The sequence below is a fragment of the Artemia sp. Qi Xiang Cuo genome, chromosome 10 (assembly GCF_049724085.1).
Source record: "Artemia sp. Qi Xiang Cuo chromosome 10, ASM4972408v1, whole genome shotgun sequence".
Classification (NCBI taxonomy): Eukaryota; Metazoa; Arthropoda; class Branchiopoda; order Anostraca; family Artemiidae; genus Artemia; species Artemia sp. Qi Xiang Cuo.
Genome location: NC_142803.1, coordinates 40,322,395 through 40,350,018, shown reverse-complemented (window position 1 = coordinate 40,350,018; position 27,624 = coordinate 40,322,395). Strand labels below are relative to the sequence as shown.

The following is a 27,624-nucleotide window of genomic DNA, read 5'->3' as shown; positions in this document are numbered from 1 at the left end:
AATATAATCTTGAAATTAAACAAATGAGTGAATATATCATCTCCCTTTAGTTCCAATATCTCCTTATTGAAGAGGAACTTTGCAGTCTAGAAAACAATCAAGTAACCCTTAAATTGAAAAGCCTCAAATTACAAGAGGATTTAAAAAACAATACAGCAATTATTATTGCCCTAAGAAGTCAACTATTTGATTTTATCACATCATGCATCAATTGCATGATGTCCCATGAGAGCATATACATACCTACGTGTAGTTTGAAAACTGATGACGCCCTTGAGTTCGTGAATAGTCCAGTGACTTCCGATTTTTCGCATAAATTATCAGGTTATAATGAATTAAACAAAAAGGTAATGGAGAAGTCATTACCAGACGATGATATTTTTATTATCTTTGAAAAAATTACGAAAGTGAAGTATAAAAGTGAAATAAATATAAAAATCAGCAGAAAGAAAACTTTGATCTACGAGCATTTTGATAGTGGTTTCTGCATGTTTGGCAAACAATGCAAGTTTCTGCATATTTGTTGTCAGTTTATTTCGGCACTTTGTGTGTCTTATAAGTGTATTTTTGACCCTGCTAATCTTTGCTCTGTTTTATCGTCTATTGAAAAGTATTGTATTCTTGCTCGTGCATCTACCGGATGGAAGCACAGTTTTGAAATTCAAAGTTTTTAAGAGTGACACCGAAAGTATTCACGACCCCCCCCTCCCCTTGTTCGTGTTCCATTCGACTTTCAGTCTTATCCCCCTGCATACCCGATACAGAGCACTATACCACAGGAAGCCATCCCTCGAAACAATCCTCCGCCCCAAGTACTTACGCGTGCCAAGTCAGTCCAACCCCCACACTCCCTTCACTCAATTCGGACCATCCCCAAACCCCCCCCCTCACTCATATTCCTCCCAAAAATCCACTTCCTTTTGACTCCTTTCTTCTCCATGCGTCCAAGAAGTTACCGGCCGGTTCTGGACTCCACCCGTTATTTGCCGAAACAAACCCAACCCCTCCCCTCTCAGAGACCTCCCACCGTACTTCCCTCCCTCAGCATCATCTTGCCCCCCGCCCCCCCCATTTAAAGAACACTCCCAACTTGACTTATTCCCAGATCACCAGGAAACCTTTCTCCCTTGCCTTGCACTTTATCCCCCCTGGCTACCCTACCAGTATGACTCTGGTTTAAGAGTAAGCAGGCAGAATGATCCATTTTTAACACCTCCATGCAGAGTTTCTAAAACTTCAAATAGTTACCGCTGTTTAGAGTCTCCGCTAGTACCTGCTCAATTAAATGCAATTGTATTTGAAAAAGATGGATTTGATCCCCCTGTCCCTTGTTCTCACTATCCAACTTTAACCCCCGTCAAGAATTCCACTAGAACCCCTGACCCCATCTGTGATATAAAAAAAGTAAAGTGTAAACACGGTACCTTCACAAGTCGCTTTCGATTCCCCAAACTTTTGTTGAGCAACGCTGAAAGCCTTAACTTTGAAAAACTTAATGAATTAGACACCCTTTCTAAAATATATAGATATAGATAGAATATATAGATAGTAATAGCGATGTAATCGCTATTACTGAAGTTCAAGCTAAAAATTTGCACATGTTAAAGATTAACAATTTTTCTCAATTTATTAAACTCAGACCAGAAAACCACCCTCTGGGTAAGAAAGGTGGCGGAATTCTGTTCTTTATCCGTAATGATTTATATCCAAGTGAAATCCCAATTCCGTGTCTTAATCCCTTTGATGAAGTTATGTGGGTGTGTGTTCGACCTAAAGTCTTGCCGCGTCCTTTTAATTTATTTGTCCTTTGTTGTTTTTATTACTCCCCTAATCAGAGATCCGCTGACAAAATAAATTTTATCGAAAAATTAAATGCAAGTGCTGACTTTGTACTATCAAAATACCCAAATGCAGGAATTTTCCTGATGGGTGACGCAAACGATATAAGACTTGATTTTACATGTAACGCTTTAATTTAAAACAGGTCGTTAATGTCCCTACTACAAAAGGCAATACTACTCTTGATTTAATTTGCACTAATCTTTCGAAGTTTTACAAACCCGTCTCCACTCTGTCCCCTCTAGGGGGTAGTTACCACTTTAGCCTTTTCCTAACTCCACTGGCTAAAGTTAAAGAGTTATTTTCACCAACTGAAACTATCTTTGTAACTGTTACTGGCCCAATACTATTCCATGTTTTCTTCGGAATTACTGCTGAAATTGGTCCTCTATATATCACAAAAATTACGTATACTGATTTCCTCCCTACCTCCAAAACTTATTGAAGAGTAATTATGAACTCCAATTCTCTGAGAAAAAAATTAAAACGTGTTCTACAGATAAGCTTTATGTTACTGAGTATTTTAAAAAACTTGTAAGAAAAAAAATCAATTTTTTCAAAGCAGGTCATATTACTGAGTCTAATAGTCTAAGAAAATTCCAAAAGAAAAAATTAAGAAAAGCAGCTTCTAATTATTATAATAATAAAGTCAAAGATCTATATTCTAACAAGCCCAAGCAATAATACAGAAAAATTATAGAAATATGTGGAAAAGTTTATTGCAAAGTTAATTTTAATTTGGCTGGGCCCCCTAGCAAGACTGTGAGCAAATTAAACATGTACCTTACTTGCATCAGGCAAAGTTTCCCACCTGTCACTGATTGAAGTCCAACTCTTCTTTCTAAAAATCTTTTCCCCTTTATTTCTCCTTCTGATGTTATAAATAAAATTCTTAAGCTTAGAAAATCAAGTATTTGTCCCTTGGACATCCCAGTTGACTTAGAAACAAGGTTTTATAACACCTGTCCCTAAAAAATGCGCCAGTCTGACTTTCGCCAACATTCGCCCCATTACGCTCACTTCTGTTTTTTCCAAACTTTATGAAGGTTTCCTCTGTGACTGGCTTAAGACGAAAATTTGTCCGCATATTGACACCCAGCAGTTTGGTAACTTTAACAAAACTTCCACCACCCATTAGCTTGTGCACTAAGTACACACCATCGTAAGTAACCTTGATAGACCAAGTCTCTGGCTGAACCTTGTCTTAGTTGATTTCCAAAAAGTTTTTGACCTGGTTGACCACACCACCCTAATTCGTTCACTACTGGTTAACTTTAAACTTGATCCTCTGTTAGTAAATATTGTTATATCGTTTCTTTCAAATAGATCCCAAGTTGTTAAATACAAAAATATTTTCTCTAACCTCCTCCCTATATATTGTGGAATTCCTCAAGGAACCTTATTGGGACCACTTTTATTTCTAGTCATGATTAACGATATTGGTAAGGACGTCCCCCAAAGGTTTAAATACGTGGATGACTTGACGATCCTCGAAGAATGTCACAGGAATATTAAGTGACCCCCTTGAAATTCTATCCCACATTTCGGATGAAGCTAAGAACCTAAATATGAAAGTAAAGTCCACTAAATCAATTATAATTACGATAAATTTCTTGAAATCTATTCCCGCCTTCCTTGACCCTATCCCCCCAGATATTTCTGTGTCTTCCTTTAAATTACTTGGGGTTACAATTTCCTCTAATTTAAAGTGGGATATCCACGTGAAAGATATTGTCCGTAGAGCTAATGCGTCCATGTCTCTCCTTAAGCTCTTGAATAAATTTAACATCCCCCCATCCCATTCTTTAGGGATTTTCCCTTGTCCGCCCGCAAATTGAATATGCTTGTCCAGTTTGGCATCCTGGCATCTCCCGTGATGAATCAGATAAAATTGAATCTATTCAAAAAAGAGCCCTAAGAATAATTTTTAAAGAAACTTTGGTTCCATATTCACTCCTTCTAAAAAAGGCCAAGCTGGAAACTTGAGCACAGGAGAGGAACGCTGTGCCTCCGTTTTGCAAAAAATGCAATAATAAACCCTCGCACGGAAAACATTTTCCCCAAAAGACACTCCCCATCCAGACACCGCCTGCCACGTACTGTTTCTGAACCCATCCCTATCTTGTCCCCCATCCGTTGTTTAACCACCAGATATTAAAAAACCTTTGTCCCTTCATTACTTATCAAATAAACCACTAGTTTTTTTTTTTTTTTTTTTTTTTTTTACGGGTGTTAACCATGGTTGTTTGCGTTTTGGTCTTCCGTTGCCGCCCCATTTTTTATATTCTATTTTTTAACCTTTTAAAATTATTTTTTTATCAATTTTTTTTTGGTTTTGTTTTAGTTTTTGCATTTTTAACCTTCTTACATTTGACACTTTTGTTTTTTAGACTTAAAAATGGCTTTGCTTTTCAGATATTGTTTGTTTTTGATACTTTTTAGCCCTTTGTTGATTCTTTTTGCTAATTCTATGTTTTTTTTTTTATTTTTATGACCCCGAACTGCAAATTCGGTCCGTCGGGACTTATGATAGGTATTTTTTGAAATAAATATCTTATCTTATCATGTAACTTATTCTTTTCATGATTACAGGTCATCCTTTTATTCTTGCGTTCATTTCTATTTCCGGTCCCTTTTTGAGTTTCGGCTACCCCTCTTGTTGTCTCTCCTTTATTCTTAACTTGTCAGGAATTTTGTTACCTGCAATTTTTGTTACCAAATATGTACACAAAACAACAGTTCCAGTCACACACAAGAAGGGGGGGGATATCCAGGCCCCTGGCTTGAGTGCTATTTTAATTTCGCGCAAGTTTTCCTTATTTATACGAACCTGCCAAATAAAAAAAAAATCCATAATTCCAGTCAATCTACAATTCCAAATCCCAAACAGCAACTCTATTTTCTTTACTAAGCTTAATTTCTTATGAACAATTCAAAGCACTTGCTTGCTTATATTTATCAATATAACTTTTTGAACTAAATTCATTCTCATTTTTAGAAGTTTTCACGGTCCTAAGTGTGCACACAGGTCCTACAAATGGAGTAGTGTCAGCCTCAGAGATTGGGCTACTAGGATAAACCTTTTCAAATTTATCCAAAAGGATCCTTGGAAACACTTCTAGAGACGTCACTTTATTCTCCCACCTTTCCATGCATTTAAGCATGCCGTCGATGACTAAATATTTTTACTCTTTTTCTTCATAGGCATGCTCCCTCAGCAGTAGAATCTGAGGAATTTTTCTAAAGGGGGAAGTACCAAAATTTCAAGAAGGCATAAATCGCTTTTACGTCACTAGGCTATTTCTCTTTTTTTCCGCAAGGGGGGGGGAAGATGGATATTTGGACTGATATCAAAAGGAAAAAACCTTATCTATTCCCACGCCCGCTTCTGCGCCAATTTCTGCCCCAGAATCCCTTCTGCGCCAATTACTGATATATTTATATATTTTTGGTAGTCCCAAACGACCATCTAAGTTAAATACTTTTCTTTTTTTTTCACATTGCGCCATGAAATAAAACAAAGAAATTGATTAATACGATAGTAAAGATACAGTGACAAAACTTACCAAGATTTAAAGCACTAAGATGAGGCATTGTATTTAAACCTTCTGTGACAACAGCATCAATAAAATTTATCCAATTATCTGTTTCCGAGCGAGCATTGGGGTAACGTGGCTGAACTGAAAATATCATAAATAAAACAATATCAGTTATCATTCAATTTTGAATACATAGTAGAACTGAACTTTGATTTATCGGTTGAAATATTATAAACATACAATTATATAAATTTGTGTTTTAGCTCAGGCTGTTCGATCGCTGCAAAAATACGACCCCTGCATTATTACCATGAAAATTACATACACCTTACTTAAGCTGTTTACGAAACTAGACCAAATATACTATGATTCGACCTGGTTCCATAGTAATATTTAAGTTAGTTACACGTAATTTTTCAAATTTGTGATAAAAATATAGCTAGTATAGGCAACTATTGCCTTATGTAAGGTAAATTCAAAATATATGGCCCATAAAAGATTTCAACATCCTATCAGTCAGAGTGAAGGCAGTAGTGTTCAATCCCATACATTTTTTGGAAACTTCTTATATATCAAATGGTAGCAAAAACATGGGAAGGGTTTATTCAGGGTACGAAGCCCCGCTCTTATGTCCTTTTTCTCCATTGACACCCCTTAGTCCCCATGGCACTGGACAACTTTTAGAGATCACAATTTCACTCAAAATAGTCTAAAGATCTCAAAATGTCCCTCAGAGGAAGGGGGGGCATAGCCTAAGCATTCCCGGGAGCAAGAGCCTCACTTTTCTGAAATGTTTTAATAGAAAGATAGGCCCATTGACCCTGGTTTAAACTAGAATCATAAAAGGATTTATAATGTGCATGATTGGAGTGCATAAAGATGATACATAAATGATAGAATGTGGTGCAATAAACGATAAGAATCTTGGCTTGGTGCTAAATATGACCCAATTTCTGATTCAGTAAGAAATAATCTAACGTCAGAAGTGCAGAATTTTGGCGACACGGTAAAAAAAAACAGGCTGGGTAGTTACTCGGAGCAAAAACATGCATATTAAAGCTAGGGAATGGCTAGGTACACAAACGAGCCAAGTCCTTAGCCAATGTAAAAAGGAACCAACTTTTGAATCAATATAAAACTAGTTAAATCCTGATTCTGTGCAAACACGAGTCAATTCCTAACTTCGGTGCAGAAACCAGATGAGTCCTGATTCAGTTGAAAATATAACCGAGTCTTAGCTGCACTAGGTACTCCCCGATTGTTACCTCTCAAGCAGAAAGAAAGGCAGGCAAAGCTTTTTTAAATCGTAAACATGTACGACTTTAAGAAGAAAATCAACTTATTTTGCCTTCTTTACCTAGAATTTGTATGTAAATTGCGTGCAACATTCACATATATCCAATTTAAAAATTTGGGTGAAGCAAAAAGTATAAGATTAGAAACAATTTTCACTTGCAAAACAGGAATTATCTGTCTTCATATTAAAAAAAATAGATTTATTAAAGTTAATCTATATTTTTTTCAAGAAGAATCTGTCTCAGAACTCTGCAAAGCCGTCAACATTGCAAATATTAGGCAAGTGCCTTCTTAGGAAATTTAGTTAGCCTTCTTAGCAAATATTTTCCATAGAAAAATACACAGAACGCAACTTACTCAGTGGTACTGCTAAAAACAATTGATCATACCTTTGATGATTAGGAAGACCAAGCGCCTATGCCATCAAACACTTTTAGTCCTCAGTTTTTGATATTATGAGTAAGCCTTTGATTCAGGTGATAGAAGAGCTTTAGCGAAGGTCTTATCCTTTATGGTATGCGAGACGAATATATTAAAGTGCTTAGCGTTATGTACGAGAATAACACTGCTGCGGTTAAGGTAGGAAATGAGGTTAGTAACTGGTTTCGCATTAAATCAGGAGTTAAGCAGGGATGTGTTATTAATCATTTTGATGGACTTTGTCTTAAGGGGCACAGCAAAGGCAATAAGAGAACACGAATCAAATGGGGAAGTAAAACTCTCCTGGACATAGATTATGCTGATGATTTAAGAAGTCTAGATGAACGTGTTAGAAAAACGAATGAATTCTTAGAGGTTTTGCGAATTCAGGGCGCGAGAATAGGTTTGAAAATTAAGGTTAAGAAGACTATGTCACAAAGGCTAGGAATAAGTAAAGATGAAAAGGTGATGATGGGTAACGAGAAAATCGACCAATTGGACAGCTTCACTTATCTAGGTAGTATTACTAGTAAAGACAATGGGTGCATTAACGATGTTGAAAGTAGAATAGCTAAGGCTCAGGGTGTTTTTTCACAATTGAAAACTCTGGAAGAATAGAAAGATAAGTCTGCAAACAAAGATTAGAATATTGGAAGCTACAGTGATGACACAGGTCAAGTATGGTTCTGAAGCATAGGCACTCAGAAAAACGGAGGAGGATTTACTAGATATTTTCTGGAGAAATCACCTACGGATTGTTTCGAGTACCCGACTGACTGACCGCATCTCAAACAGTAGGCTGTATTTCTAGGGCTATAATGAGAAAAATGTTGAGATGGCTAGGGCATGTTCTGCGGATGAAGGAGTACAGATTGCCTAAGATTGTTCTGTTCGGACAATCGTCTAGGCCCAAACGAAAAGTAGGTTGTCCCCGGTTGGTGTAGGAGGATGTCGTGAGGAAATACTTAAGAGAAATGGGAACTTACAAATTAGGATGGAGGAGGAGTATGCGTAGCTGTGTTGGCAACAGGGGTTGTTGCTGCAATGAGTTGTTAGTAGTAGTGTATCATAAGCAAATCTTATTTACTTGGAACTAAAGCTAACTTTTTAATGATATCAAACCCTCAGACTTAAAATGTGGGGTATGTATGCCTATGATCGTCCCACTGCAAACGAGCTATAACCGTACATACAATTTGGGGTAAGCTATAACCGTACATACAGTTTGGGGTAAGTGTAACTGACTAGCTATAATGCATTTAAACCATTTCAAAGATTAGCCTTTTAACAGGTAAAATCATAATAAAGAAATTTGAAAAACTAAAACACTGCAAAAAATAAATGGATATGAAAATAGATCCGAATTAGCCCAAAAAATCTGACGAGGATCTTTTAGGCACTAATCAACCGAAAAAAAATACATTCCATTGATCACTGATCAAATCAGAGCTGTAAGTATAGTAGCATGCTATGTTCACTAACAAATTATGGTTTTACTTCTGTGTAATTCTGAAAATATCAATTGAAGTTGTGACAATATCAAAATGTACAACATAAAGACTAAGAGGCAAATGACGATGTGGTACCTCTAGTAAGTCTAAATTGTGAGTCTCTTGAAAATTGTGTTGATAAAGTACTTTGTGCTGAAGAGGGCAAATGACGATGTGGTACCTCTATTAAGTCTAAATTGTGAGTCTCTTGAAAATTGTGTTGATACAGTACTTTCTGCTGAAGAGGGGAATAACTCAACGACAACAGAAGAAAATTGACTGGCCTCAGGACAAAATCTTCAAACAGAAGAACTGATCCTCTAAGACGATTGCAAGCCCTTTCAATGAAGACAAAAAATGAAAATGTGTTCTTACATTATACATCTGTCTCCGTCATTCCCGTTAACTCAACGTATAAATCGTAATGTATAAACGATTCGCTAGAGAATTTCTGCAGACATCAAGATGTCACACTGGTCTTCTCGTAAAAAAATTAATTTTAAGCAATCACTCACTATTTTTTTCAAAAATTACCATTAGTCCAATATTTACGGAGCTAATAAAATTTCTAAACTAATTGAAATTGATAAACAAAGTCTTTAACTCGCTATTTTTTCCCAACGTTGGCATTAGTCCAATATTTACGGAGCTAATGAAATTTCTAACCTGACTTGTAATTGATAAACAAAAACTCTTTTTAGCTCGCAATTTTTTTTCCCAACATTGAAATTAGTTCAATATTTCCAGGGCTGATGAGATTTCTAAACTGACTGAAATCGATAAACAAAGTCTTTTTAACTCGCTTTCTTTTTCCAACAATGAAATAAGTCCAACATTTCTGGAGATGATGAGATTTCTAAACTGACTGAAATTGATAAATAATAAAAATCCTTTCATAAAAACGTTTTATTTAATAATTTTAATATGAGTCCTAAACTAAATATTTGGTTACAACGGCGCATTCCAGTCTTTTTAACTCGCATTTCTTTTTTCCCAACATTGAAATTAGTCCAATATTTCCGGGGGAGATGAGATTTCTAAACAGACTTAAATTGATAAACAATAGAAGTCCTTTTATATAAATATTTTTTAATAAAAGTCCTAAAAAAATATTTGGTTACAATGGTGGATTCCAAAAAGAGCAATGAAGGGACAATAAATTAGAACACTATAATTAAAAAAACAGAAATATTACATACGTGGCAGTTTACAGGCAGCATGTAAAATTTTTTCGACGACACTTGACGTGTTCAAAAGAATATCCCTGTTTTTCACTTGAGTCGGATTCTCTTCCTTCTCTCCACTTGATTTCTTCTGTCGATATTGTGCCACAACTAAAAGAATTACACAAATAATTGCTATTGATAGTCAAAGTGGGTATCATAGTAGCCTATTGGCTTTAAAACCGATAGACTTGGACGATAAATGAGCTGTTCAGAGGCCATATTGGTTAGATCAGCGTACGAATATTTTGATTTAAATTTTGAGTTTACGATACTAAGCTTTGTCTTTTACTAGACTTTTAAAAAGAAATAGCAGTTATTTCTTTTCTATTTGGGCTATTTTACCGATTATTAAATTTTATTTTTGAATTCAAATTTTTTTTATTTATTTATTAAGGTATCTTAGCATTTATTTAAAAAAAAGTCTATTATACTTAGATTTTGCGAGCAGCCAACTTTAAAAATTGTTGCACAAAGCTAAGAATGATTAGAGATTGTGATACTCAAATTTCGTATAAAAGAAATTACAATTCAAATTAAAAAAAAATTACAATTATTTCTACAGCTAGCATACAATATAATTGTGTAAATTAAACAGAGAATTACAATTAAATCAAAAATAGCGTTTATCGAAAAGTATTTTTTAAAATGTAAACGTTTTTCTTTAAAGATTATTCATAATAAAATCTGAGGCGTTCAAAAATAGTCTCTTAATAATTCAAACCGAAACTACACAGTGATTAGAAACTACTCAGAACAAACAAAACGGCATATATTAAACCTTTTAAAATATCAGAACCAAGATGAATTGTCACAAACATGTTTGTTTAAAAAATTGCTAGTTATTTTGTTCCTAAAAACTTGATTGGTATTTTGATACTTTTTTTTAATGATTTGATAAACAGTTAAAAACTCCAGCTTACTTTTTTAGGGATGGGGATGATGTTCCAAGATGGAAAAAAGTAAAGAAAATAAGTATCCTTTTAAAGCAATCAAGTGTCCTTTGAAATTGATGATGACAATTTTTTTAGCTTTTATGTATTTTTTCTGTAAATTTAAACAATATTTAGAGATCGCTCTTTTATTATGAACACAAACCTATAAAAGTTTCAGTGTAATTAAAATGGCACTCCAGAGTTTGGAGGGGATAACAATCCAACTCTTCTTTGTGTTAATTTCTATTTGTTTTAAGTTTCACTTATTATATGATTATTTCTGATTCATTCAGGTTTTAATATCGCTCAGTGCTTTTCTCTGAAAGACATTTTCTTGAAAAAATTTTTTTAATTTAATTAACGATAAAATCAGAATTTCTTAAATAATGTTCAGTAAGTTAGATATGAATGCCCGTCAAAATATGCTTGATTTAACTTATTATTTGCATTACAAAATTTTATTGCACAAAATAAAATGAACTGTATCGACCAGAATGTTTATAAAATTAGTAGGCCCCCCTTTGAGTTTGTCTGTTTTTCCAGAGAATGTAAATATAAGTTTTTTGAAAGCCTAATGCATAACTAGAAGATTATGAGGTGTGTAACATGGTGCAATATTAAATACATACATGTAAGAATTAGCCGCATTTTCCCTCTTTAAACTAAAAAATGGCAATCTGCTTGATTGGAATTTAGTTTAGACCCAAGCTTAAAAAAAAGGCAAAAGTAGGCCTACTACTTAAAGTTAAAAATGTCTATAGAGCTAGATTTAGCTTGAAATGAGATTTCTCTTAATTCTACCTTAGAAACAGGGAAAACAGGGAAAAAGCTTACGCGTGGCACGTGCTTCTGAGTCTTCAACATCGGACACGGATACGGCAAGAATTCTGCATAAACTTGCCAGCTTATCTTCATCTATCCTGCTAAGCTGAGCTCTAATATTTGCTATAAACAAAAAAGTCTTAAATAAACGTTTTGGCTTATACATAAGCAAGAATGTTCTCCACTATTAGATACTCTCAACCCGATTGATTTTTTAATGGGACTTAAAATTTTGTAATTTTCGTGGAGCAAAAACCGGAAAAATGTTTTGACCTTAAGCCGTCCTGGCTAAGTGGACGTGCACTGGGTTGAGAATTCTTTGTCCAAAGCGCACGGGTTCGATCCCTGGCGTGGCCGGTTACTTGGGTTTGGACGTGGGTCAGTGGTGTGATTCTGTAAGCTTAGCCAGAGTCTACCCAGCTTTAAAATGGGTACCTGGAGAAATCTGGGGAAGGTAAGTAGGAAGGGTGTGTGAAAGCACAGGATGGCTGACCCCCAGCCCCCCATTGCACTTCCTGGCTGAAGGGCCACGAAACGGAGATCAGCACCACCGGTTGGGACCTTAAGGGTCTAGTGCCGTCACACTTACTTACTTACTTACACTTACTACCTTTCAACACAATGGCTAAAATCACTAATTTAATTTCGCTTTTAATTTCTTATGATAATTATGTAAAGCCTCTTCTGTAAATCCGGGGGGGGGGGGCTATTAGTTTATTGCATCTCACTATGAAATTTCCTCGCGCATTTATACACATGGACCCCCAGTGACCAAGTACTCAGTTTCCTTCCTTTAGCCGCTTCCAATCTGGGACAAGCTTTCGTTCAATCTCATCCTCCAACTGTTTTCTCGTTGATAGTTACCTTCTTCGCTATAACTATTAGAGCTACTATTGGACGTACTTCTTTACCCATTATACAACTTCCACCCTCAAACTTCCCTTTGGTTTGATTATCTCAAAAAGCAATGCGCAAAACGACATTTAATTCAGGTGATGTTAATTTTTCTGTTTGTCTAATGGGCAGGTCCTTCCAAGGCCAGGAAATTATGCAGTTTTCTGAAACATGGCATAAAAGCATCGCGCATAACAAGAAATAAGTCATACATCGAGATTTTCTTCAGATAAATAAACACACTTTTTGAAATATAGGCAATAGGCAGTCATGACATTTCTGCTATAAATATAGGCAATATGCAGGCATAATTTAAATACTGTCCCTGTCGCTTTCTTTTTTGTGGGGGAGGGGGATCAATGGCATGTAGGTCAATAAGAGGCAAAGACACAATTTGAAACTTTTCCCGGTGAGATAATCAAGAAAATAGTAAAGAAACGCTCCGAAGAACATTGCAAAACTAGAAAAACCATCCAGCCTCTGGCGTTTCTAGTCATTGATAAGTGCATCAAGTCAAAATTAATGCAATTGGAAAGATAAGTGTAGTACTAAGTGTCTGACCTCAGTTTCTGAGAAAAAATACAATTACAAAGGTTAGAATAATACCAAGCAACACCCATACTATTTGGACTACATTTCAAAAATCAAATGGAACATATATGCTACCATGTTCTTCAGACTTCCACAAATTTCCAAACACTTGGAAAAAATCATACATTGTAGTGATACCTAAGAAATCATTTGTCGTGCGATGATTTAAGACTGATTTCGCTAATCCCATGTATGGCGAAAGTTACTGAGACATTCATTTCAAGGCCACTGTTGAACGACATAAGAGCCCCAATTAGACCATTATCAATACGGTTGTATCCGTGATCCCAACACCTCCTCAGTGTATCTCGTCAGGTTGTACGATGATATTCTATCCTGGGAAGGGCAAATCCTTCGTTGATTTTGTCATAAACCGACAATATAAAAGCATTTGACTTGATCAGCCACCTTGTTGATCAGCCACCTGAAAACTTAAATGAAATAAGTGCCAAAACCGACCTGTTAATCGTGAACTTCCTCTCTGGCCGTGAAACAGACAAGACATCTTTGTCTGTCTAGTGTTGAACCAGACTTCCTGTCTGTTCGTGAACAGTGTGTCTTCGCCTTGATCAAAAATTATACGAATTCTTCAAAAACTTGCTGGTATCGGTTTCCTGGATGTCATAAACTACATCCTTCGGTCTTTCAAGGATAAATACAAATTTGTGGATGACTTATCCTTCCTACTGAAATATGTACTCGAAGGAGACTTTACTGTGCCGAAATTCGACCCAATCATTACGAGTATGTTTCGCACTGATTGTGAACTAGCAAGTCTCACTCTCAATGAAATGAAGTGGAAGGTAATGAGGCTCAACCCTCTAGAAACTGATTTCCAAGAGCCAGTAACCCTCTTCCAGCCAGTGAACAGTGAAAAGATACTGGTTATTACTTTCTCAACTGATTGCCGATTCAACAGCCACGTGAATGAGCTAGTTTGCAAAGGCTATGTTGCTCTGCAATTGCTTGTTACAAGGAAAAGATTCGGTCTCAAGGGAAAGTCAATGAAACTGGCCTACATGACTTACGTTCTACCTGTACTAGAATACGCGTGTCCTATTTAGGGCCCAATCGTCCAGTTAAGATAAGGGCTAAGCCAAGATATTGAGGCCATACAAAATGTGCTTGTAAAATTATGATGGGAGAAAACTATACCTCCTACAAAAAGGCCCTTGAATTACTGAGACTTGAGTAACTCCACAACCGCCTCCAGAATCTTATAGTCAATCTGGACAATTCCTCCTAAGAAGCTCAAAACACCACTCGAATGCACCCCAGTACACACTCACCAGAAGACAGAATAAGTTGGAACCGGTTTACTACCGCACAACGCGATATCAGCATTATTTTGTTCCCTTTTTCACGGGTCTGTTTAACAGCATAAAGCAATTGTAGTTCGTGTGATTTCGTATGTACCTTGTAAACAGCTTTGCTATGGCGAGTATGTCAATAAATATTTATGTCTAGACTTAGTGTAAATTTAATAAAGCAGATAGAAATTGGGTCTTAAACTGTAAATCTAAACGAAGTCTTAGGGATTCTCATTCAATTTTTATTCAGATTCTGGGATGGATTCTTTCTGCCCAACTCTTTTTAATCCAGGTTTGATATTCACCTCAAGAAGAATTAAAATACTATTTTCTTGCAATTACAAAACTATTAGTCCCATGAAATATTACTGGGATTTTGTAAAACCTACTGGAGCCTTTTGAAAAAAAAAAAAAAAAAAAACACTTGATCTATAAAAGCAAACAGCGGTAATGACCGCTTGTACGATAATACTCACGTATTGACTCTAAGCTCAATAAATCTTTTCTGGCCAAAAACATATGCTCAATGAGGTCGCATGCTGAAGAATAAAGCTCCTTGTGTGTAATCAACTCAAAACAGTAATCCAATACACGACCACTTTCTGCTAAATATCCTCCACATTGTGCATCCTAGAAAATTTTTTTAATTATCTCCAATTTGTCTCCATCAATCTGCTTTTTTAATTATATTTTTTTAACAATCCTTTTTTAAAAAGCCCCTAGAATCCTCAAATAAAATAAAACATTAGAAACTGACATAATTTCATATGCCGAATTCTAAATATGCATTTGCGTTTTCTCTGGAAAAAAAGTTCGCTTATAGTTTTTCCTGGAGTGTTTAATCTATGGACATTCTTGCTTGGGACTTCAAAAATTATCACCATCATCGAATCTACCTTGATGCGTCACCATTTTCAAAATCTAGTGGAATTGCTAACCCTCCTCAACACTACCTGAACTAAGTTTTTTTTTTGAGAATTCAGCAAGATGGCTATGTATAAATACAATTAGATACTCATAATACAAACACTATCTCTAAGAGTTGTTGAGCTGTGTCAAGAATTCCGTGTTTGTTTATTTTTAAGAAAATATTGACAATTTATTTTACCGCCAACTAAGGATTCTTCTGAAGTTCGGTTGCTGCTTTAATCAACCAAATTCAAGCTGAAATTTATATTTAACTTCAAATCAAAAATTAAACAACAATATGGAGGTCAGAATATTTCATGTACATTTTCGTAGTAGCTACGATTGACGTAGCTAAATAATACAATGAAGCTAATAACATTCTTGTCATATCTGCATAGCGACATAAAATCTTTTTCATTTCAAAACATTTCTGCAATAAAAAAAATGCAAATGGAAAAGATCTATGGCTTTTTGATCTCTAGCGTAGTAGGTTTAAAACAGTGCCACCAATTGGGAGGGAGGGCACTTCTTCTCACTCCCTAGATTCTGAAAAATACCTTTTTGGGTATTTACGTTGAAAAATACCCTATTTAAGTATTTTCATTGGGAAAAAATTGGCCGCTCCTGATTCAGAAAGTTCACACCCCCCCCTACCATAAAATAAAATTCGTTATTTGGCACCACTATCTTAAACCCCCTTGGAGGAAATCTCGTTTAGCAGACCGTTTTTGAAATCACTCGGTAAGCTTTACGATAAAACAGAAAACAACGGCATGGCCTAAAAGTTTTCTAACCCACCGAACATAGAAAATACTTGCATAGTTAAAATCAAGGATTTTAGCCTAAGAATACTTGCAGAACACCATATACAATGTATACAAAATAATACTATATTAATATTATATGCTTTGTATATACTATATTTAAAGACATTACATACAATATATAAATTTAGAATAATTATATAGGCTTCTTATATTCAAATAGTTTTTATATTTAAAAACACTATATACTGATATCCTATATTTAACAGAATAAATATGCTATATTTAAAAACACTACATACTTATATGCAATAGTTACTCTATATTTACCAAACACTTTAGCCCACGGACTATTTACCCATCTCTATCAGAGCTCCTTATACACTCCTTTATCAATCTCTATTATATCCTCCTTTTTTTAGCACAAATATAAGGAAAAAGAGTAAATTAAAAAAAAAGAACATAAATTACTTACCACAACACAGAGTCGTGTCAATGCTTCTAGAATTTTCTTCAATACGTGTACAGTAGATTCAAATTCTGGAATTAAGAAAAAATGTAAGTATATTTATTTCACACTATATTTTGTAATAAGAAACAGACAAATAAGGATGACATGGAGAGAAGATAATTTGACACAAAATTGTGGACAAGCATTTAGGGTTTTATTTTATTGACAACCCGTTTATAACGACCTTGATCAATGTAATCACAACCAAAGTGAGTGAGAAGATTAGAGAAATAGTGAGAGGGAAAAGAGACATGAGTGATCTCAATATAATTTGCTAAATAAGCCTACATCAGAACAAGAGAGAGAGAGAGAGAGAGAGAGAGAGAGAGAGAGAGAGAGAGAGAGAGAGAGAGAGAGAGAGAGAGAGAGAGAGAGAGAGAGAGAGAGAGAGAGAGAGAGAGAGAGGGAGGGGAGAGATAACCCTTTCAAATGTAATAAGGAGTAAAAGCTTACTTTTATGAAGGTCTGGATTTGAGTGTAATGTTACTTCCTCTTCTTCATCTGGTAGTTTGAAGGATAGAAGAATGAGGATTAAAAGATCAAGACCACCGTGCTCCCTGAAAATGATGGCTTTTTTCTCTGCCTTGGAAACGCTGGCTGCTTCCGTCACTGGATCGATTATACTTAAATCTCCCGGAATTCGTGAATACTTCAGGACTGATAAAAGTGACTGCAACAAAAAAAAAAATAATTTTACGACTAGAAATCAAACACAATGAAATGAAACACTGAGAATTACAATATTTCTTTCTTAAGTTAACTAAATACAGTCCAGTAATTCTTTGGAAAAGGAGATGGAATAACTTACGTTTAACCGCTTTCATCGATCTCTTTAAAAAGTGACTCTGTGGCCAGCTAGCCACAGTCTAACAGTCAAAGAATCTAAAGAAAAGGGACCCTGAGAATAAAAAAAGGACTTACTTTAAAAGAATATTATTCGCGCTTGAGGGAAAAGTTAGCAAAGAGCCTAAGAGAATCAATTGCGTATCCACAACGCTTATCGTATTTTATTCCTATTGTATATCCCAACTCCTACGAAAAACAGAATCATTTTTTGCGATGAACAAATTAGAGGAAAATACACTTTTTAGACAAAGGAGCGCACCCTGAAATTCCTTTGGGAAGAAGGAAGAGGGACTCGGTCCCAAATAGCTTTCCCCCAATCCATCAAACAATAAAAGAAGGCAATGTGTATCATGTTATGGAGGCAATGGTAAATAAACATTAAATTATGAAGGGGGAATATCTTTTGCTGCACAAAAACTGTTTGACAATTCAGTTCAGCGATTTCAAGAGCATTTCAGCGGCTGATGGAAAGTCAGGGTCAATGCATGAGTTAGAATTCATGAAATCACTAGCAAAAAAAAAAAAAATGCCCATTCAGCTAAATGGGGGAATCACTATTTCCAAAAAATATGACGCCGACTTCCTCGACTTTGAAGCTGGCCCCACTCACGTACCTAAGAGCGGTGGGGGCTTTCGAGGATCTACATCGTCCTTAGAATGTTGGTTTTTTCTGGGGACTTCCTATATTTATTACATTATTTGCAACTATTTCACGTCTTTCGATGTTGAACCCCCCCCCAGAAACAAATGACTACATATATAACTGACATCGGTACTTGTCGATTATTGGAAACATAGCTACAAAAACAAGTACAATGCATTGGGCTTGTATAATTTGGGGTATATATTTGCACATCAGGGGTTGGGGTTATGTTAGGTCACGTTGGGTTAGGTTTCCATAATTTTGCTTCTAAAGTATTATATTATCATCATGTGTTGTTATTTTTCATTAGGATTAACCTAACTTCACTTTTTGGGTGTGTTTCCAATAACCGACAAGAACCTTGGCATCTTCACTAAATGTTGTTGAAATACTGAGAATGCAGCGAATTAAACGGAAAATAATAATGAGTTATCGAAAATCATTTAGAGGTAATGGGGAAGGCACACGGTCCTTATAGTGGAGGAAAGGTCAAACCTTGGGAATTGCAACATAATTTTTTAAACGTTTTTTACAAAATGTTTAGAAAATCAGCTGAACTACACGAAAAAAAATCCACCAAAATCTCCCTTGCACAAGTGTCCCAAATTTGCCCATGAAAGGAGACATGAGGGGGAAATCGATTTTTGTGTTTTTAAATATTTTGGAGTTTAAATACTCGTTTCTTATCAAATCAAGCATGCTGACTCCAAATCTGAATTCAGGTTTCCATTTTTTCGTTCCCTTATGCTCATTTCCATTCTAAAAGGACGGAGGGAGGGGGGTTAAAAATCGAAATTAAGAGGTTGTCGTATTCTTTTTTATCGTACCCTGTGAAACAAATGGTGGCGAATTCGAAAATAAAGTTGAAAACTTGATTTTACGTAGTCAAGTACCTCATCTTACCTAAAGCAGTTGTAAAAATTAATCTATATGAACTAGTTATTTTAATCATTTTAGTCGATTCAGCGGCGCCTTAGAATATGAGTCTCAAACAATTTAATTTCCAACCAGCGTTCTAGAATGCACCCTCCCCTTCAGTTTGCGGTATCCATTCCTTAGTGTCATTCTTTAGCTGATCTAATCACTGGAGCCATCTATCATAGTACTTGCTACATGACTGGGTACAAGGCTATATGAAAGGTTTGTGCCTTTTTATTTACTTCCAAAAACAGACAAAAGAAAAAACTGGGATCTGCGAGCATGAGTAGAAATATTTTATGAGATATTATTTAGGATTATGCTTTAGATTTTGGGAAAGAGCGGATAACCATTTCTGATTTTCAATGATTTTCTGATCTCCTGTGTTTATTCTACACTAATGCATGCTAACGAGCGTGCTAGTCGAGCTGGAAAAACTCTAAAGTTGTTATTTATGACCAACCGCTTTACTGGAAGGCAGTTTATCATCGATGTAGAGCCTGCCACAAGTGCTTTAAGAAATGCTATTGTTGTCCTAGGTGGACTTCACAGCCGCATTAGTTTCCTAGGAGCCATTGGGTTTGGTAATCGAACAAACGTTAATATATGAAAACGTGTATGAAAACGAGTGGTGGTCTGACGAGAGGTAGGGGCATGATTGAATTGCAGCAGACAATTTGGACATCTCCTATGCCTACTTTGTTTCTCGTTAACGAACACATGCAGAACCAGACTGGCCTTGCAGAGTTGACTATAGAAAATCACGCAGAAGCCATATCTTCGAGGAATGCCAGAGATGTGGTGGACATAGAAAATATAGTTCGATACATTGAGCCCCTAGAGCCCTCCAGGCAGGATCCACAACTGTTGAACGTGGTAACTGGTGCCCGCACTTCATCATCTGTAAACGTAGACAATGCCAAATCTATGGGAGAAAAGATACTGAAGGACATGAAGAAAAACAAATTGACAAATATTTTTTTACGAGAAAGGAGAAAGTTGTAAACTATGACTGAAAAGCCATCTGTGGTGATAAATAGCGAGAGAGAAACTGTCGAACCAGCATTTCGAGGGAGGGGGGGGGGTTGAACCCCCCCCCCCGAAATGTTTGTCAGACTCGTAATATCGTAACAAAAATGGATATAACCAAATATTGTATGCGGTTTTTTAGTTTTTTTGTGTAACCCCCCCCCCGAAATTTTTTTTTAGCAAAACCCCTTCTGAAAAAAAATCCTGGGTACGGCCTTGTCCTAACATGAAGATCATCAAAAGTAAGGAGGATTTTTTTAGAAGCCCCAAAAATTAACAACGCTTCATCGACCTACTAACTGAGATGCTGGCGAACTCAGGATGTCAAGTTCTACGTGCTCAGGATGATGCCGATCTCTTAGTTGTACAAACCGCAGTCAGTTGTGCTGAAACCTTGTTGACCATTTTGATTGGGAATGATACCGACCCATTATTCCTTCTGCGGTACCATGCCAAGCTTGATGCATGTGATATCTTTATAAAAAGAAAGTATGATAAAAAGAATCAAGAGCAAACTAAGAACCGAAGCAGAAAATTTACTCGTTTGCCACGCAATGTGGCAAATGTGGCTGCGATACTTCACATGCTTCACGATCTATACTTCACAGCGTAGGGAACCAGCAAGGGTTTCCTTGTCACTTAAAAGATGTTTTTTTTAAGAATGCTTGGGAAGATCTTCATGACACCAGGATCCAAACACCAGGAGATCATCGAAGCTGGAGAGAAAGCTTAGTTCAGCATGTACAAAGGGAAAAGTAATGAGAAGACCCAGAAAATGCCCGGGATCGGTTATTTACTATACGAGTTGCAAGTTCAAATGCTTTTATTCAGGGAGAGCGGCGTCCGCCAACTTAGGCTGCCGCAAAGTAACACTTACGGGTGCTATTCCAAATAATGAAGTGGCAAGGACACGTCCAATTCGCTGAAGCCCAAAGAGTGGGGTTGGCGCCTCTCTTCGTCGCGGGACATGTATCTTCTTATTATGACAGAGGCTTCATCAGCACCAGAAAATCTGCTGAATATGGTGCGGTGCCAGTGCACCAGCGGGTGCGAATCCCTCAGATGCAGCCATCGTCGGAACGGTTTACTCTGCAGCTTTGCCTGCATGGAGTGTAAAGGGGCGTTATGTGCTAACGCTGCAGCAAGACAGGATGAGGACGATAACAAAGACGAACAGGAAAAAGTTAGCTTTAGGTTGTGCTTTAAAATCAAAATATTTTTGTGATTAATCTACTTGAGGTCTAAACCTTCCTTTTTATAATTGATTGATCTGAAGTTTTGACCTAGATTAAAGAATTGGTTTTCAAGAAGTAATAATTATCAACCCCTCATATTACAGGTCCCTCAGAGTTAAAAATCAGGTAAATAGTAAAAAAAACTGCTTTTTGACCTCATATTTAGGATTACAGTACTTTATTTGATATGAATGATCCTTTCGTCGCAGCAATCCGTCAGACAATGATCTGCGTACTTTACCCATCCCTCCCCCCATTCCATGAAGGTAAAATTGATATCCTGATACAGAAAACTGGATTTCTGACGTATTCGGATTGGTCATGTTTGATTTGATAGGAAACGATTATTTAAACTCTAAAACATTTATATAAACAAAATGAATTTCCCCCCCCCTCATTTTCCCCCTTCAAGGGCACATTTGGGACACTTGTGCAGGAGGGATTTTTTTGGTGTAATTCAGCTGATTTTTCAGAACATTTTGGTGTAGAAAAAAGTCTGTTGCAATTTCCCCCAGGTCAAACCGTATTTCTACTCCACTACTCCTCCCCAACCCTTATCTCTTACGGGTCTGCTTGAAAGCTACACTATTTCATAAACCATCCTGATGACACAAATCTAATTTCTGGTTCTTGACCAGCATCAACCTAATCAATAATTACAATGCTCGAAAACTTGCTTTGCTTACATGCGATTTATTCATAACGGTCTTCTAGTTACGTCATATTTGTTTATACATGAATCACTATTAGGTGAATAGCCTGATTTGAACAAAGAACAGTTAATCATTCTAGCAAGAGACCTGTCAAATTCCCACATATTAAAGAAAAAATCAGATTATGAATATGAATGCTTTATTATATCAAATAGTTGTTTTAGTCATATTGTTACAAAATAGATAAAAAAAGAAAAGTGGGGAAAAACACGTCAATGGCAATTTATACAAACACGTTCTTGGTTTATTTGTCAAGGGACATCGACCGTTGCCGTTTGCAGAAAAGGATAGGACTTGCCCTAGGAAATGCCCTCGTGTGAGGAAGACAGGCACACACATGATTTTTCCTCTGGGGGGGGGGGGGGGTGTCAAACCCAAAAATGCAGGAAATTCTACCGAAAAGGGCAATAGCGTAAAAATGTTAGGTACTTGTTAAATATCCCAACCACACAAGAAGTGAAGTTATGTTAATCAAAACGAAATATACTAACAAGTGATGAAAATATAACACTTCAGTAACAAAATTATGGAAACTACAACAGAAAATTATGGAAAGCAGGCTGCCCAGAACGGATTATATTAAATACCTAACTTAACCAAAATACCAACTCTATATATTAAATACTTAATTAAAATATACCTACATTGTAGTTTATCTTTTTCAGGCTAAGCTGATAATCTTTGAGTGCATACTCAGATATAGAGAGAAAGCAGTTTTATTACGGATAGAAAGCAAAGTGTGGTCAGGATATTATACAAGTACCAAATGTTATTAGACTGCTAAGAGAGGCACAGGTCCGAGGGCTCCAACCCCAGATACATGCTTGGGTCAAATTACAAGTTTCAAAAGTGCGTATTTTTACAACATTTTCTTTATTTCAGAGAAAGTTCAAATGTATGTACGTAGGAATTTTTTTCGGATGAGGGAGGGGGTCTAAGATAACCATAAAAATATACAAATTACATTAAAATGTATAGAAATCGTCAGTGGTACCAATGGTACGGGTTATCCCCAGCTGTGCCACTGTTTTCTCTTCGGTTTCTGTCAAGTTTGTAACATCGCATTATCAACAGTATAAAGCAACAAACAAAACAATCAGAGAGGATAAGAGAAAGCACGAAAGCAGATGGGGGGGGGAGACGTCTACCCAGAACAAACTTCTTTCAAATGAATCCCTAAATTGGTGCCATAATCTTAGTTTTTTCTTTTTTTGGAATCACTCATTGGCACCCAATACACGTCTTTTTTTCTACTAGGGAGGGGGCGGTTTAGAAATGGGTTTCGTGAAAGGCATCTAGTTTTCCAGGATATCACAAAATATAGCACATTTTGCGCAAGTTCTGTCGGTACTGTTGTATTAGCTGGAACCCACGCAAGAAGTGAAGTTTGGTTAATGCTAATGAAATAAAACAAAATAAGATGAAAATATATTAGTTTAGAAACAAATTTTGGGTATATATTTGCACATTAGGGGGGGGGGGGGTAAAGAATATCATATATAAAATAAGTAACTAAACCTAACCTAGGTACCTCCCCCCCCCCGAAATCCAAAAAAAAAGTTTAAATATTGTAAACGCAATGACAAACCTGGCTTGCAATCCAATTCTCAAAAAACCGTTTGACTAGTTTCTTAAGCATCTTCCCTATATAATATATCGCGTGGGTTCCAGCTAATACAGCAGTGCCGTTCTGTCTTCCCGGGGGGGGGGGTATCTTGTCTAACCTCTACAAACACCCATGCAAGGGTTTCCACATTGTTGTTCAATTCTAGATGACCAGATGTTCTTGCCCCTACCTTGTTTGATTTCATAGATATGGCATACCTTGTTTGATTTCATAGATATGGCATATATGAAACGATGTCGCAGAATATTACGTTTACGTCGTACTCAATACCCAAAGGAAATACTTTTTTTTTTCGCATATATAGTATAGGTGGCCTTGAACTTTATTTTATTAATTTTGAGGAACACAATAACTGCCACACTACAAAAGCAAAAACAGCTTTAACAAACAAGCGTTCTGCTATCTAGAGGCAAGCACATGCAAATAATTTATTTCAGACAGGGGGGAGGGGGTTGGAATTCGAAAAATAAAGGCAAAAGTAGGCAAATTATTTGAAAAAAAGGTAAGAGCTCAAAAAATAATAATGAGTTTTTGGAGAATATGGATCCCAAATTGACCCAGCTCTCAAATTAGGTACAGTCTGTCTAGAGGCCTTGCATTGACAATGAGAATTGGTACTTTCCCCAACTATTAGGCATTTATTTTCTAATTTTAAATAAAAAAAATCAAGAAAGAAAAATACTCTAAAGGGGTTAAAATACTCTAAATAAAGTTGAATAAATATGCTCGGCTTAGAGTCTAAGAGACAAAGTACTCACCTTGCATGCAAGAATGAGCTGCTCACTAGATTTAAGTCTATAATTAATTCCATCTTCCAAAAGGCAGAGAACAGGAGCAAGGACATGAAAATGTGGATCCGTTTTCTTCGTGAAAAGAGTGCAAGGAAGCTGAAACAGGAATACAAATTGAATTCATACCATTAAAATTACAAGACTTAAAAAGTAAATAATAGGACCTTATTAATTATTCCATGGATCTCATAATGACAATCAACTATCTGCCACGTTATGAAATACAATACATGAAAAAAAAAACGCAATATTCATTTCAAAATGTTATGTTTCCAAATTGTTGAATATGAATAATATAAATTATTTATAGATTATTAGGTGAAGTTAATTTGCAATAAAGTCAAAATTGTAGGTAAAGCTCAAGGTCAAATGTTATAATCCTATTAAATATTGATGTCATAACTTTTCTGATGGTAAAAATCAAACATTCAGCAATTTAAAAAAGAAATCTATTTAAAATATGTCGATTATGCTCTTTTGGAAAATTTATAACAGTCTCTGACCCAGTGTAAAGCAAAACAAAATAAATAAATGAGTGAAAGTTATTTATGAATGTCTTGACCCAATTATTAAACCAAAGAATTTACGAAGTGTCCTTTTGCCCTTAGTGGACCATGCATTCTTATCTAAATTTGGACAAAAAAGTTAAAAAATACATAATGTGTATTTTGCCCTTTGTAGCAAAGGTCTTTTGTTACCTGTTAAATGTAAAACAAAGTGAAAATGTTTCAATTTTACTTTATGTCATATTTTCTATTTCCAAGGGGGAAGGAGGTGCATCTTTGAACAAAAAATAAATAGACTAAAATGATTTTTTTTCTTCATAGGTATTTCTGTCTACAGCCAACATATTTGATACCCTATTCTAAATTTCACATTCAGGGCCCCATTAGTGCGAACCTCGGGCTCCTCTTGTACTATCACATTTTTTATTTCCATTTCATCAAATGGATCTATGAACCATGGTGTTATTTCCATTATCAGATTATCTTCAAATCTGATTTTGAAGTGATCATGCAGGGCAATTAAATGTTGAACACATGTTTGAATATACTCATGTTTTCAAATTCAGGCTGCCCCCTTTTAATTGTACGTTAATACCATTAAATTTTTTGAACAAATATCAAATATGGGATGGCTGCTTTCAAATTGATCAGTTTTTCTTTTAAATCTGGATCTTTACTTTCCCGAAACTCTTAAACTGATTCAAAAATAGAGGAAAACCTTTTTAAACATGCGCCTTTCGACAACCAATGCACCTGAGTATGTAACTATGTAAGAGCAGTCATTGAAAGTCCATCATTCTCATCGCACAATTGCGCAACTATCAGAAAATGAATCAATTGATCCAATGCATCACTCAAATGTTTTGCTACTAGGTGTTGTTGGTGATCGTTTAACATTGCTGACCCCCATTAAATCTCCCGTAGACCCCTAGGGGTCCCACTGACGGATCCAGGGGGCCTGGGGAACCCTGCCCCCCCTCCACCGAGATTTTTTCTGGCACCCTCTTATCCAGTTTTTTTCTCTCTTTTCTAGAATAATTTGGTCAATTATTGGCACCTTTGTCACATTGGGTCCCTCAACATTTTGCTCATTTTGCAATGTGTAAACATTGGGCCTCCCCCAAGATTTTGCTCTAGATTCGCCCTTGAGGGGTCCACTTGGGCCACTTTGGGAATCACTGATCTAGTGCATTTTTCGTTTTTTTTCGATTTGAATTACCCGGTTTCCTAGGAACGTTTTCCCTGGCTTTGACCCTGTCCCTAAACAAGTACCCATGCTATGAACTCTTAAGAAATAAAGAGGACAAGAAGGGGAAATGGAATTTACGAAGTCTAAGCTGTTTGAAAGACTAAAAACCTTTCAACTTTTGTATTTTCTGAATCCGGAGTAGCCTACAGAATACAACGAAAATATACTTGAACAGACAATATACAGGTGAAGTTCTAGTTTAGCTACTTTTGGCTGTCTTAGAAAGGGATTAGGTTAGGAAAATGAAACTTTCAGGGATGTACTCTACAGACTAAAGTATGTCTTAGGAAGGTGTTTTGAAGTACCTACGTCCACTCCTTCTCCCTCTGCAGGACACTGACCTTTGATGACCTATAAAAATCTGCGTTATGAAAGTGAAATCATGTGAAACAAATCTTCTGCTCAAATGAAGTATAAATACTGTTTTCAGCTTCACAACTTTGCTCAATCTCAATTTATGAGGTTTCAAAGACATATAAATGAATTTCCCAAATTTAGAAAATAAAACTATTGCTTAAAATTCAGTAATTTTTTCGCAGTTCAAATTATTGACTTACGAATAAAGTAAACATACCACTTGATGCCTTTTTTTATGCTCTTTCCAAATATAATAATCATTTTTGTCGCAAATGACTTTCACTCCCAACCCTATATATACCAATTCAGAGTATATATTTGCACATTGTGTGTGTGTGTGGGGGGGGGGGGGTAAGTTTAAACTTACCTCCCATTTACATCAGAAATAAAATTTACTCCCCCACCCCTAATGTGCAAATACATACCCTGAATTGGTATATATAGGGGTGGGGATAAAATTCATTTTTATCCCTTGGATTTATTATTGAAAGTTCCATTTTTAACCCCTTTCCAAGATAGCGAAAAGTAGCTAAACTAAAATTTTACCCACATACAATCTGTTTTACACCCGGAAACGGAGACAAATGCAGAAAGTGATTTCCAGGGGGGTATTAGAAAAACATAAAAGAGCAGGCCGAAACATGGCCATCTGAAACATTGTATGCTAAGTTATCAGAGCTTACAAATTTGTTTACGACAAAGAATCAAGGTGTAATGTCTCCCTAAAGGTTACGCAATAAATAATAAAAACATTTACCTGGGAAATCCTTTTGATTCCGCGCCCTGAAACTTCCCCATCAAATAAAGATTTCACAAGAGAATCTCTCGATTTTCCAACAAGTCTTGATCTTCTATGTGGCATTATTTACAAATTCGAGTAACTAAAAGTAAATTAATAAAATTGACCTAACAGAATCAGACGCAAAACTAAACTAACCCTTTTCCCGTTTTCCTAACGGGGTTACGCAAAAATCCTGGGCGGAGCCAACCTTGGGGTGAATAATTCTTAGTTACGATATGAACAAAGAGATAAAGGTTTAATTACACCTTAGCTTGATAAGTGCACTTAATTTATTGAAATCGAAAACTGTCTTTAACAAACCAGCTATACTTTAAACAGTTTGTCGAATACATCTAAAATGATGTATACAAGTAATGTAGATACTG

The 27,624-nt window shown here is 36.1% G+C and overlaps 1 protein-coding gene across 1 annotated transcript in view; it reads right to left on the bottom strand.

Annotated features, from left to right (window-relative positions):
• The window catches only part of LOC148947764 (short transient receptor potential channel 4-associated protein-like), a 42,217-nt gene extending 14,835 nt beyond the window's left edge, over window positions 1-27,382 (bottom strand). The window contains 8 exon segments of the mRNA XM_089095420.1: window positions 5,406-5,519; window positions 9,784-9,918; window positions 11,577-11,687; window positions 14,836-14,989; window positions 16,508-16,572; window positions 16,997-17,213; window positions 24,313-24,441; window positions 27,215-27,382. Coding sequence (XP_088951546.1) covers window positions 5,406-5,519; window positions 9,784-9,918; window positions 11,577-11,687; window positions 14,836-14,989; window positions 16,508-16,572; window positions 16,997-17,213; window positions 24,313-24,441; window positions 27,215-27,319 — 1,030 coding nt within the window. The 5' untranslated portion in view covers window positions 27,320-27,382.
• Between the last annotated feature and the right edge of the window lie 242 nt (window positions 27,383-27,624).